This window comes from Artemia franciscana, chromosome 16, assembly GCF_032884065.1.
Source record: "Artemia franciscana chromosome 16, ASM3288406v1, whole genome shotgun sequence".
NCBI classification, from domain to species: Eukaryota; Metazoa; Arthropoda; class Branchiopoda; order Anostraca; family Artemiidae; genus Artemia; species Artemia franciscana.
The window spans coordinates 27,787,795-27,800,610 of record NC_088878.1 but is presented as its reverse complement, the minus strand read 5'-3'; the positions used below and the strand labels follow the sequence as shown (position 1 = coordinate 27,800,610).

At 33.5% G+C, this 12,816-nt stretch overlaps 1 protein-coding gene across 8 annotated transcripts in view; it reads left to right on the top strand.

The window, feature by feature from the left end:
- The window catches only part of LOC136037308 (choline-phosphate cytidylyltransferase B-like), a 40,008-nt gene extending 28,439 nt beyond the window's left edge, over nt 1-11,569 (top strand). For 5 of the 8 annotated variants that reach the window (XM_065719963.1, XM_065719964.1, XM_065719959.1 and 2 more), the window contains 4 exons: nt 991-1,212; nt 3,684-3,863; nt 6,204-6,310; nt 11,113-11,279. In XM_065719963.1, coding sequence (XP_065576035.1) covers nt 991-1,212; nt 3,684-3,863; nt 6,204-6,310; nt 11,113-11,215 — 612 coding nt within the window. In that variant the 3' untranslated portion in view covers nt 11,216-11,279. Of the gene's footprint in view, nt 1-990; nt 1,213-3,683; nt 3,864-6,203; nt 6,311-11,112 lie in introns of all 8 variants that reach the window. The other 3 variants (XM_065719965.1, XM_065719966.1, XM_065719960.1) reach the window with 2 other exon arrangements.
- The last annotated feature ends 1,247 nt before the right edge of the window (nt 11,570-12,816 follow it).

Genomic DNA, 12,816 nt, shown 5'->3' with positions numbered 1-12,816 from the left:
GCAAGCTACAACATACCTATCTTTCCTCTAAAACTTTAGTGCTGGACGACATGGTGTGGAGGGTTCACTTTGTACCTCTAGTCATACAAATTTCAATCTTAACTTTCTGGCTCTTGCATTGCAATTTGCTTTTGCTTTTGCAATTTTAACTTTATAGCTTTTTTTAACTTTCTGGTTTTCTGGTTTTAACTTTCTGGCTGTTGCAATGCAAAGGTACCCAATTTTTCGAAAATAAACCAAACTTAAGTTACAATGAATTAAAAACAAAGTATAAAAATATTAAAAGTAAATAGTTTCTTAAATTTTTGGCTTTAACTTTATGGCTTTCGCAATTCGTTTCTGGGTTTTGCAATACAAAGGTACATGCTTTTTATTCAAAAACATATGTGAAACAATACCAATTGTTTAACCTGGAGGTCTTTCCCAATGTTTGAATGGATCATTTCCCCCTAGAGGCATATTTTCTAGAGCTTTTGACAGTTGTGTTTGAAATGGCTATACTAAAATTGTGGTTTGATGCCACGGAGACCAACGACCCTGCCTGGAGAAAAGAAAGCATTTGAAGAGCTGTTTGTCCTTCGATCACTTTTAGTTTCTATGCTAAAACTTTCAACGTCCGATCGAACAAAAATAGTAAACAAATAATTGGCGATGAAACATAAATAAAAGATTAGAAAGGTATCGCACTTTATTTAGTCAACACCACTGTGTTGACCCTTGTTTTTGGACTTCGGCATAATGCCAAAACAGAGACCTAGTCCTCGTGAATGTACTTCAACTTTAAATCCCGATAAATTTTCAAGTGACATTTCTAGACTTATTTTGAACAGAACGAAGTTCGACTCTTGTCACAATCTTGCATAAATTTCAGTTCCTGAAAAAATCTACTGACACTTCTAGACAAATTTCCAATGGAACAACGTTCGAGTCTTGTCATAATCTTGCTTCAATTTTAACTCCTGGGAAATTTCTAGCTACATACCTTTGCAGATTGACTTCGTTGCTCACGATGAGCTTCCATACACAACTGGAAGTGGACAAGATGTATATGCACATATCAAAGCTATGGGAATGTTTGTTTCTACTGAGAGGACAGAGGGTGTATCTACCTCCGATTTAATAGCACGCATCGTAAAAAATTATGACGAATACGTTGGTAGGAATTTACAGCGAGGAATGCCTCGGGAAGAGATGAACGTTTCTTATTTGAATGTAAGTTTTTTTTTACCTTTTTATATTTTATGGATTGTTATTTTTTGATGGTTTTATGTTTAAAGTTTTTGTGTATTTGGTTTTTATACTTATGTTGTTTTATGTTATGAGATTTCGCCGGGGGAGGGGGGATACGAAATTGTTGTCGGTGAGGTGGGGGCTATGAAAAGAGATTTTGTTCGGGGGGGGGACGTTATTTTAGGAAGAAATATTTTTTAATTGCAGTTTTATGACCAATTTACAGGAAGGAGAAATTTTTCAGGTTGGGGGGGGGGGGGCAGACCCAGTTTAGCCTATGTGGTTTTATGCTATGAATTTATGTTTTTTCTTTTTCTTTTTTTTTGTAATATCATATTGTTGTTTTTGTGGAAGATATTAATGAGTTTGATTATTGTCATTCATGATAACGTGTGATGGGGTTACTTCATTATTATCTGTCGTAAAAGGTTGCCATGGATGTTATGTTTGTCATTATTTCTTGTCATGACAATTCATCATGGGATACTTCATATATATATATATATATATATATATATATATATATATATATATATATATATATATATATATATATATATATATATATATATATATATATATATATATATATATATATATATATATATATATATATATATATATATATATATATATATATATATATATATATATATATATATATATATATATATATATATATATATATATATATATATATATATATATATATATATATATATATATATATATATAGAAATGTAGTGTCTGTTACATTACCGTTTTTACCGTTACACGAGCTCAAAAAATTATTGAGGCTCTTTTTAAATTTTATGAAATTGCTTAAAATGTAAAAAACTGGTGATTGCACAAATATTTCAATACCCCCGACGATTCGCGGTCAATTCGTTTTTTTTTCTGCCCCCCTGTTCAGTGATACACTCATATTTAATGGTATTAGCTCAAACACTATTTATACAAAATTTAATGCTTGTAGTCGTGTACTGAATGTAATTGCGCCTATTGATTCGTCTTTTAGTACGGATGACGGTAAGAGTAATTCAATTAAGAAAAAAGTCGTCACTTATAGTTATGGAATTGGTCAGTCACACAAGAGTCCTCTAACCGTGGCTCTTACAACGGGGTTCGTTGTTACCTAGACTTGGAGTAATAATACAACCGGTTTCAAAGAAATAAGTTATAAAAATTACATATTTCCTATATTAATTAAAAAAGCATAAAAATATGAAATGTAAAATTATATATTTCTAAAATTTAAAAGGACATTTTGGGCAATAACTAAGTCCTTGCTGGTTATCAAAAAATTTAGCCCCCAAATTCGATTTAAAGTTTTGGGATATAGTTGTTCGGTTTTATTTTCGTATATTTACATCATTCTGAAAAAGGTCATAAGGAAGCCCTTATTAAATTTATTTCTTAGAATTAATTTTAAATGTTTTTTTTTTTGCCCAGTTGAAAGTGACGAATTTGTAACCTCTAGTAATCTTAAATTAGGAGTTTAAATTAGAATAATATTTATTAGTTTTTTCTTTTATTTCTGTCATTTTTAAAACGTGTTTTTTTGGATATGCTACTATTGTATTGATTCTATGGGAGCCAAAATTTGCTGAAAATGAGTTAGTAGAACGAATACTTTCTTCTTAACAAAGCTGTACAATCGTTACTGAATACGGCTATTTAACTCTCTTGATCCAACTAGAAGTCCATTCTGAGTTATTTAGGCTTTGATCTAAAACAATGGTGGTATAAATCATTTTGTCTGCCCCTCCCCGCAGACAAACCCTGGTAACAAACTTGATTTTATTTTCTGACTGTCTCTTGTACTAGCAATCAAATTCCTTATTAATCAATATTCCTTGTTAATTAAAATCCCTTATTAATTAAAAGTTAAAATCAAATTCCTTATTACATTTAGTAGTTAGTGACGTGGCTTATATAGTTTTTTTTGGCCGCTTCGTATAGAAGGGGTGGTCTTAGAGACTTGGGACGGGACTCATTCGATTAGCAATTGAACGTTCTAGTGTCTTTTTAAGAGTCGAAAATGATCGGATCAAATTGTAATGCAATTTTCACCAAAAGTCTACATTTTTTCGTATCTTTGACGTATTATCATCTGTATGATGAAATAATATACAGAAAAGCTTAAGGTTTTTTCTGTGTGGTAAATGCATAAGTAGTAAGTAAGCAGGGAAAAGTAAGTAAGAATAGGGAAAAAGTAACTTTAAAAAAAGAGAAAGGAAAAAAGTAATAAAAATATAGCTCCATTGGGAAGGACTGTCCGTCTGCCTGTTAATTACTATGCAACCTAAAAAGAACTTTAGGGCTCCCAGCTATTCATTTGTTTTTGTTTTTTTTTTTAATATTTGAAAAAAAAGATTATAACATGTTGATCGAACCACACCTTATTATTATCATTTTTTTGGGGGGTACTAAGAAATATAGTCTTTTTCTAGGCAAAGAAATTTGAAATTCAAGAGAAAGTAAAAGAACTGAAAGAGAAAGGAAAGAGTGTGATTGATCGGATAGACGAAAGAAGACATGGAATTGTTGAAAAATGGGAAAATAGGTCAAGAGAATTGATTCTAAACTTTTTGCAACTATTCGGAAGAGAAGGGCGACTGGTAAGGCCTCTGGTAATTTTTGTTTGGTGTATCTTTGTGATTTTACTTGTGACCCAATAGGAAGATTTTAAGAATAATGCTTTACATTATGTAAAGGTTATTGTTAAGTTTTTTTGGTACTTGTACGATAAACTCCCTACTACTCAAGTTGTTCATTCATTGACGCATTAAGAACCGTTTTTTATTTTTCATTAATTTCTTTCAGCTTAGCGAGAGACAAGACAAAGAGAAGTGACAGAATAGATGCAAAATACATTATTTGGGGTATATGTTTGCACACTAGGGTTGTGGAAGTGGGGTAACGTATTTGGAAAGTTTGAAGTTAAAAAACAATTCTTACTATATAATACGCAGAATAATTGTATCTAATACATAAGGCATGTAGACCCGCTATACTCTATTCCCCCCCCCTCTGCCATAATGTGCAAATAAATAGCCCCATTTGTTTCTAAAGTATTATATTTTTATCTTACTTTAGTATATTTTATTAGGATTGAGCATGAGGGAACATTTTAGAAGAAAATTAGGTAGGGTGTATATCATCCCAAGTACCGTTATTTCTATCAGTTTCAAGACTTAGTGAAGTTGATTGATTATTGGCAGTTATAGGTAGCGCCTCAGTAGCTAGCAAGGCTTACTAGACTAATTTTTAGGAGGAGAATAATCCGATGAGTCTCAGAGAGAAGGAATGAGGTATATTATTGACACTTACTCTCAAACCAATCCGGTCTATTCAAAATTCGATAATTAACTAGTGATATAGTTAAGGCTTACGAATGGCAATAAACTCTATTTTGTTTTGCTATTGCTATTTATACTTTACTCGCAATTGGTTATTTCTTGGCTCTGGTTTTTCTGTTTCAACCACAACGTTTACCTGTGTTCTGACTCTGTCTGTCTTTATCTGAAAAGCTTCTTTTCTTGCTTGTCTCCGATTTTAATGTTTGTGGTTTTAAGGGGTTAAGGAACTATTGACTTGTTTCAAGGACTAAGGGACCATTGGCTATTTGATATAGTTGTTCATTGCATTATTAGTCCACGCATTAAACGTATTAAACGTACTACGTTAAATAACGTAGTAAACGTAAATAGCGTGTTGATTTTTACATATCCGAAACTGTTTGTATTTTTACTTATTTTTTAGCACTTAATTAGCTTAAAAAAGAAAAATCTAACAAACTCTTTAACTTATTTTTAGCACTTAATTAGCCTAAAAAAGGAAAATCTAGCAAACTGTTTTATTTCAAGAAAAATAACCTGTGCTTTCCTTTTGATAACTTAAATATGGCCTAGAAACCCTAATTTTTAAAAAATAATGCTTTAGTATTTTAACACATTCATCATTGAAGGCTTCTGAAATAAATAACGTCTAATAGTATGTTAGGAATTTATTTTGGAAATCTCTCTTGCAAGATGAGTTCTTATACTTATCATATCTAACATGTCGGGTGTGGCACTAGAATTAGAAGAAAAAAAGTATTGTATTTATTATAAAACTAATGGAAAGTGAGTTTATTTGAAAGAAATGACGTTTAAATACTATTCATCATATTCTTGACAAAAAATAGCGTCAATGAGTGAGGTAGGACTCTATTTCGGAAATCTCTCTAATTAGATGAGTCATTGCCGTTGTCATATTTAACATGTCCCGTCTTATTCGTTCTTTAATCAAAATTTCAAGGCCTAGTGATACCAAAATTAGAAAAGAATAGATTATTTGTATTAAAACTAATGGAAAGAAAAAGGGAAGAATCGTGTAAATTTGCATTTAGGTGAAATGATTTAGTTACAATGGTCCTGTGGAAGGATTAATCAAATATACACGTGCAAACAACTTTTTTTGGGGTTGCTTAATTATTTTTTTTTCCAGTTGCTTTTTCTCTGCCTTTAGTTCTGAAAATGCAATTCATGTAATTTGAGTAGAATTTTGAGCCATATCAATGCTTTTTTTCGAAATTTAGTAAATGTATTTTCATATCTATAAAACCTTATAAATTGGGATTGAGCAAAGTTGTGAAGCTGAAAATAATTTTGTTGTACTTCATTCAAGCAGAAGATCTATTTTGCAAAGTTTCACTTTTATAACACACATATTTTTAAGGTCATCAAAGGTCAGGGCCCTCTAGAGCGAGAAAGAGTGGAGGTACGTACTTCAAAATACCTTCTTGGGACATACTTTAGCCTGTAGACGAATCCTTGAAAGTTTCATTTTCCTAGCCTAACCCCTTTCTGAGATAGCAGGAAGTCAATCAACTAGAATTTTACCCAATTCTTTATTTAGAATTGCACTTGCAATGAGTGTAGAGAGAGGCGATTCCAGTTGACAATTGGCACTCTTTTTTTTTTTTTTAGAGTAGCATTTGGAATGAGGGTAAAGACAGGATAAAGAATGCACTGAGTCCCCCTGGAAGCCCGGGAGGCTCTAACCATGAAGATGATTTCAGAAGCGAGACGGAAAGGTAACAAATTTTGTTTTGTTTTTTCGTATTTTTATGTTTTCAATTCATAATTGAAAAAATAATCGAGTGAAATCTTGATATAAATAGCAATAGATAAATAAATTTAATTTATTGGAAAATTATATTTTATATAAATGACGTCACATTCATATACGTTTAAAGACCAACTTACATATTTTTTTCCCGGGGGTGATTGTATCATCCCTTGCTATCTGTATACCATTTGGATCGGGTATCATAGATGTCTGTTTGATATCTATGAGGCAAACAAATTATATAAGATGACAAATGTTTCCGAACAGCTAAACCAAAAGGCATGCAATAAGCGACAGTGAGAATCGCAGTAGATAGAAATAGAAGTAGACAAAGGAAGTCAAGGGTGGTTCTTCAATTTACTTGCAATTGCCTAGCTTCCCCCAACAAAAGCTTACTTTACCTTTTTTAAAAGGATTCTCTTTTTTAAAGCTTTCTCCTGTAAATACCTTATTTTAACAAGAAAGTTAATAGTTGTATTACCTTTTAGTTTTAAGATACATTGTTTCGACAGACTGAATCAACATATTTATAATGTCTTGTGATTTTACTGGTGACTTGTCCTTGTATATATTCTAAGCTCCACACGAAATATTTAGTAGGGTCATCGATAAACAAATTTTATCCCCCAAATTGTTTTGAAGTCAAAATTAGGGGTTCACTTGGTCTCCCCATCACTCCCTAACTATTTTAACTCGATCACTCGAGTTGCTCTGAATATTTTGCAGAAATTGTGTTTTTATATTTGATTTGCCTCAATAGTTAACCATGACAAGATTCGAAGCCTCATTGGGTCTTATAGTGCAAAAAACTTTCAGACGGACTGATGCCGTTACGCATTTAACTCTCTCCTCTCTGACCCCTCTCCCGCACTGAAATGTGAAACCCCATTGCCCCCGCCCGTGCCAGTGTTCTGATATTTTCAAATCGGTTCTCCATGCCGTTCCCGAGATATTACAGATGAGCTGTACTTTTTATTTACCTCTGCTTCAGTGTGAAGCAGAGGAAGTTTATTGTAACAATACAGATACGTGTAGTGTCTTTTGATTTACCTTACCCCTTGGCAGCGAACTGATACCCATAGGGGCTTGTTTGACAAATTTCTTAGGTGATTGGAGACAAAAGTTAATACCGTCCCTCCCTAATCCCCATCCCCTCTCTAATCTCTCCTCCAAATCGAATTTCCAAGCTTAATTTCCTCCCTAAGCACTCTTCAATAGATGTTTCTGCTAAATTTTTTCTATGAATAGTGCTTTGCTATATAATTTAAGGGTATAGCGCTATCTATGCCCACAAAAGTGCACTAGAACTTACTGTTTCGGGTGCATCAGCCCCGTCCATGTTGTATGACAACGTCTCACCTCTGAAGGTGTCACTGAAAATAAAATACATTACAGGTATATAACTCTTTATTAAGACATCGCTAGCTTTTGACCTTTTTAATCTATTGTGGATTTAAATCTGTGGGCCAAATTCCTAAAAAAGACAAAATCATGAAAATTCTTCAAATAATAGGGTGGGGGGTTGTTATATCCTAAAAGTTTTGAAGGAAAGGAAAATTTATTTTATATTTATAACTTGAGAAGGAATTTATTAGCAAGTGTATCTTCTAGTTTTACATGTTTTTTTCCTCAGTGTTACAGTGGAATTGCCAAGGCATAGGGTGTTTTTCCCAGTATAAGAAAGTCCCAAGGATAGGAAGACATATATTAGAACTAAAATTAGGGCACTAGAAAACACGCTAATGGCAGTCGGTTTGCACAGTTCTGAACGTGAGTACTTTAAAATGTTAAGGAAGATATCAGGGTATTTTCTAAAGGAATAGTCTAAGGATAGTTTTACATATTTTTGGACAATTGTATATCAACTAAGCTGAACGGAAAATTTGACTTGACTCACTCTGTGGGCCATAATGTAAGAAAGGTTAAGACGGCTAACTCATGTATTAATGGTGAGTTAATTGAGTGGCGAACGCGGTCTACCAGTCTCACGGCCATCTTAATAATTGAACACACCAGTCTCGCTCTTTTGGATTATTAGTCTCTAATTCAAACCACTAGTCTTGTGAAGTTATGATTTTTGAAGTAAATAAACATAGCTTGTCTTGCTTATCTCTGCCAGTTCTTTGTTGTAAGGAAAACTATGCTTATTCCTCATCAATATTTCATTAGACTAGTGTCTTGAATTCAAGACTAATGGTCTTGGACTAATGGTCTAAAAGAGCGAGAATGATGTATTATGCTAATGAGACAGGTGGACAGTGTATGTTGAGATAGGTGAACAGTGTATAAGTTGGATTGAAATATCGTGCAAGGAAAGAAAAAGTTAGAGCAAGTGGAGAAAGAGTGTGGGGAGCTTTGTTGGCCTCTGATGGCCTACAGGATTAAAATATCCTGTAAGGAAAGAAAAAGTTAGAACAAGGGGACAAAGACTGTGGACAGCTTTGTTGGTCTCTGTCGGTCTAGTGTTGCAAACTTTTGTCAGCAACAATAGTAGTTGTAAGTTGCAATAGTACTAATTATGTTAAAAGTAAGTTAAAACTAAATTAAAATGTGTTCAAAGTAACTACACAAAAATATAATAAAAAATATAACGATACAATTATTTCAGAAAATCAGTACATGTTTTGCAAAATATATTGGAAAACATTTTACTATTAACTCTTCCTTTTAAATTATTTTTTGCTTAATTTAACGACATGGAATATAGAAGGGCCCTTACACCACAAATAAAAACTCACAGAACTCCTCTACGGATGTTTTGTATTTTTCCAAACATTCATAATTTGCCGATTTGGTGTTTTGAAATGCGTTCCAGCTTGTGCCAAATAAAAAACGAAACATCCTCAATTTGCATGGAAAGACCTCATAAGGAATGTAATTGTGTTAACAGTTAGTAATAGTACTATTCACTGTCGTTACTAGTCAGAGCAAAAGCAAAAATATTGTTAGAACTAGAAATTGGAGTAAGTGTATCAACGATTTTTGGTGTCATTGTCTGAAATTCAAAGTACCAAATTCATAGTCAAGGTAGAAAAGTTCTAAAAAAAAACAAGTGTTACACGAAATTATTGTGGATTTTAGTTTATCCAAACCCGAGGCCTAGTTTCTCATAGCCTTCATTCCAGGCCCTTTGACACAATGTTCTCAACCAGTTCTTACTTGACGAGCCAACCTCTGACACTTCAATGCTGAAATGTTTTTGGAGGAAGTATAAAGACGCCTTCTAGCAGCATGTCCGCTATCAACTCTAACCTCACGACTCAAACTTTGACCTTTTTGAAAAACACCTTTTAACAAAATGTTAACTACCAGCTCTGACTTAACGATTCCATTTATAATCCTTCACCTCTGACCTTCACGTTGACGAAGTTACTCTAAGTCGATGAAAAGTCTTTGGAGAAAGCATAAATACGCCCTTTAACAGCGTGATCACTATCAACTCCGACTTCATGGCTCAAATTTCGACCCTTCTGCACTGATCTCTACTTTTACTAAGTTACACTAAGTCAATGGAAAATTTTTGGTGTAAGTTTAAAAACCTTAAACAAAACATTAACTACCAATTCTAACTTCACGACTCAAACTTTGCCCCTTCAACACTGTTCTTTACTTTGTCTGGGGTACACTTAGTCTATGAAGAGATTTTGGAGGAAATATAAAGACTCCTTTTTGACAAAACATCAACTACCAGCTCCGACTTCACGTCTCCGTTGTTGACCCTTTAGCTCTGCTCTCTATATTGACCAAATTACTCTAAGTCAGTGAAATTTTTTTGGAGGAAATATAAACACGCCCATTAACAACATGTTCACTGTCAAACTCATCAACTCAAACTTTGACCCTTCAGCAATACTCTCTACTTTTATTAAGTTACACTAAGTTAATGGAAAACTTTCGGAGGAGGTTTAAAAACACACTTTAGCAAAACATAAATTACAAATTCTGACTTCACGACTCAAACTTTGACCCTTTAATACCGATCTTTACTTTAACTAGTTTACACTTAGTCTATGAAGAGATTTTGGAGGAAATATAAAAATACTTTTTGACAAAACGTCAACTACCAGCTCTGCTCTTTACGTTGACCAAATTACTTTTAAGTCGGCGAAAGGCTTTCGGAGGAAGTATAAAGACTCCCTTTAAAAGTAGGTTCAGTATCAACTTAGAATTAACGATTCAAACTTTGACCCTTCAACGCTGCTCTTTGCTTTGACTGGGTTTCACTTAGTCTATCTAGAGTTTTTGCAGGAAATATAAAAACGCCTTTTGACAAAACGTCAACTACCAGTTCTGACTTCACGACTCCGTTTTTGATCCTTGAGCTCTGCTCTCTACGTTGACCAAATTACTCTAAGTCGATGAAAGGTCGTTGGAGCAAGTATAAAGACGCCCTTTAATAGCATGTTCGCTATCAACTCTGACTGAACGACTCAAACTTTGACCTTTCAACACTGTTCTTTACTTTGCCTAGGTTACACTTAGTCTAGGAAAAGTCATTGTAGGAAATAGAAAATCAAATTGAAATAGTATATCGACTTATTTGTGAGACGTTTCTAAATTTTCTTTATATTATTTATACATTACCAACATAAAAAGTGTCAAAGCTTTGAAGTAAATATTAACTTATGGCAGAAGTCTTAACGCAAGGAAGATGTAGCAGGTGACTGTAATTTGACTATAGTCTATTTATTAATTTAGTTTCATTAATTAGTTAGAGCAGAGGCCTCCTAACAACCCCATTGTGTATTCTAATTTGCCTCTTTCTAGTCCACTTCCAAAGCGACATCGTATATTTGAAGAAGAACAGCAAGAATTTTCTGATGATGAAGATGGTGAAGCATTAAAAATTGTGAATGGAAAAGCTGATTAGTTTAGCAAACAATGTGATTTAGTGGTTTTAGTTTTGTTGAATAACTTGCTTATGTTTGTTTTTATGTTTTTTTTCTTGTTTTAGTATGTGGAATACGTTAAGGATATGATTTAAGGATTTGGTCGGGATTTTATCCTTGTTTAGTTTTATCTATCTAATTTATCTTTCTGTTTATTTCCTCTATTCTTCTTTTCAGGTAGAAACATTCTCTATTATTTATTATAGATAATCTAATTGTTAACTTATCCTAATGTGGCCAAATTGTTAATTCATTGGTTAGTCATCGGCTCGAATTGTTATGGTTACTAGCTTATGTATCATATTTTACATATTAAAAGTAACTTCCAAAACTTACTATGTTTAAAATTCTAAGTGAATCCTGACCAACTAAACCAGAACACCTTAGAGTATCAACGACGAAAGTAAAACTGCTCCCTTGACTAGTACTAGGTCTAATCATACCTCAAAACTGCGAATTTTTTTGGAGGGGGGGGGGTGTTTTTTTAAGACTATAAATTTTTTAGGGCAGTACTTCTTGAGTAGGCACGTACTTTGGGGGGGTGCCTCCCTTGAAATCTCACAATTTTCCCCCCATAACTTTCTTATACTTCTCATAGAATAAAGGATGGCGGCCAATTACCAATCTAGACATAATGTTTAAATCGTTTTCGGCAATTTTTCGACTTATAATTAACGGATTGGGTCACCAGCATGGTATTAATCCATTTCCTGTCCAGCTTCTCACCCTCTGTCAAGCAATCTTCGAGCTAACTGTTAGTTTTTAAATATCATCTATTCGCAGGAGGTTCTCCTCTAGGGGATGAAGCGGTTAGTCTTGAAATTAAACCCAGGTTTTTTCAGTTGACAGTTTAAAATCAAGCGTTGATAAAGATAGGATAAATGTGTCAATGTTGAAAAAATAACAGTCTGACTCGGAAAAAAGTGGCAATAATGATCAGCTGAACATTACTGTTGAGACTGAACCTCCACTTTAGCTCAAAATCAATACCGAATGCTGAGGGAGTAGCAGACAAACGTGATGAAATAAACGTTAATGTTGAGCTTGACATTGCAACCTTTTTCGAAAGAAGAGGTTTGGTTTCCAATGAAACAAAGTATAATTTACTGAAAAGGCACTTTAAACCAAACAAGAACTATCCTTTCCTTTTTCATGTCACAGGCTCAAAAACAAGAAAGTTTCAAGTTAGATGAATGAATAAGTACGCTTGGCTAGTATTTTCTTCAGTGAAAAAGGTGTTCTACAAATAATGTGCTTTGTTTGCTTGTGATCAAGCTGGAAATGAATCTCACCAAAAATTAGGGTAGCTTGTAATGGAGCTTCACGTGAATTGGAAAAACGCCCTGGGAGACTTTTATAAACATGACTCAAATTCCTACCATAAATACGCTATTGTTTGGGGAGAAAGTTTTCTGGGAACAGTGAACAGGCAAAAGTCCTCTATAGTGGAAGTCTTGAATACTCAAAAAAGAGATGAAATAGAAATAAACAGAAAACGGCTTTGTCTCATCATAGAATCAATATTGTTGTGTGGACGGCAAGGGTTTACACTGCGTGGGAACGAGAATTCGGGGAAATTGAC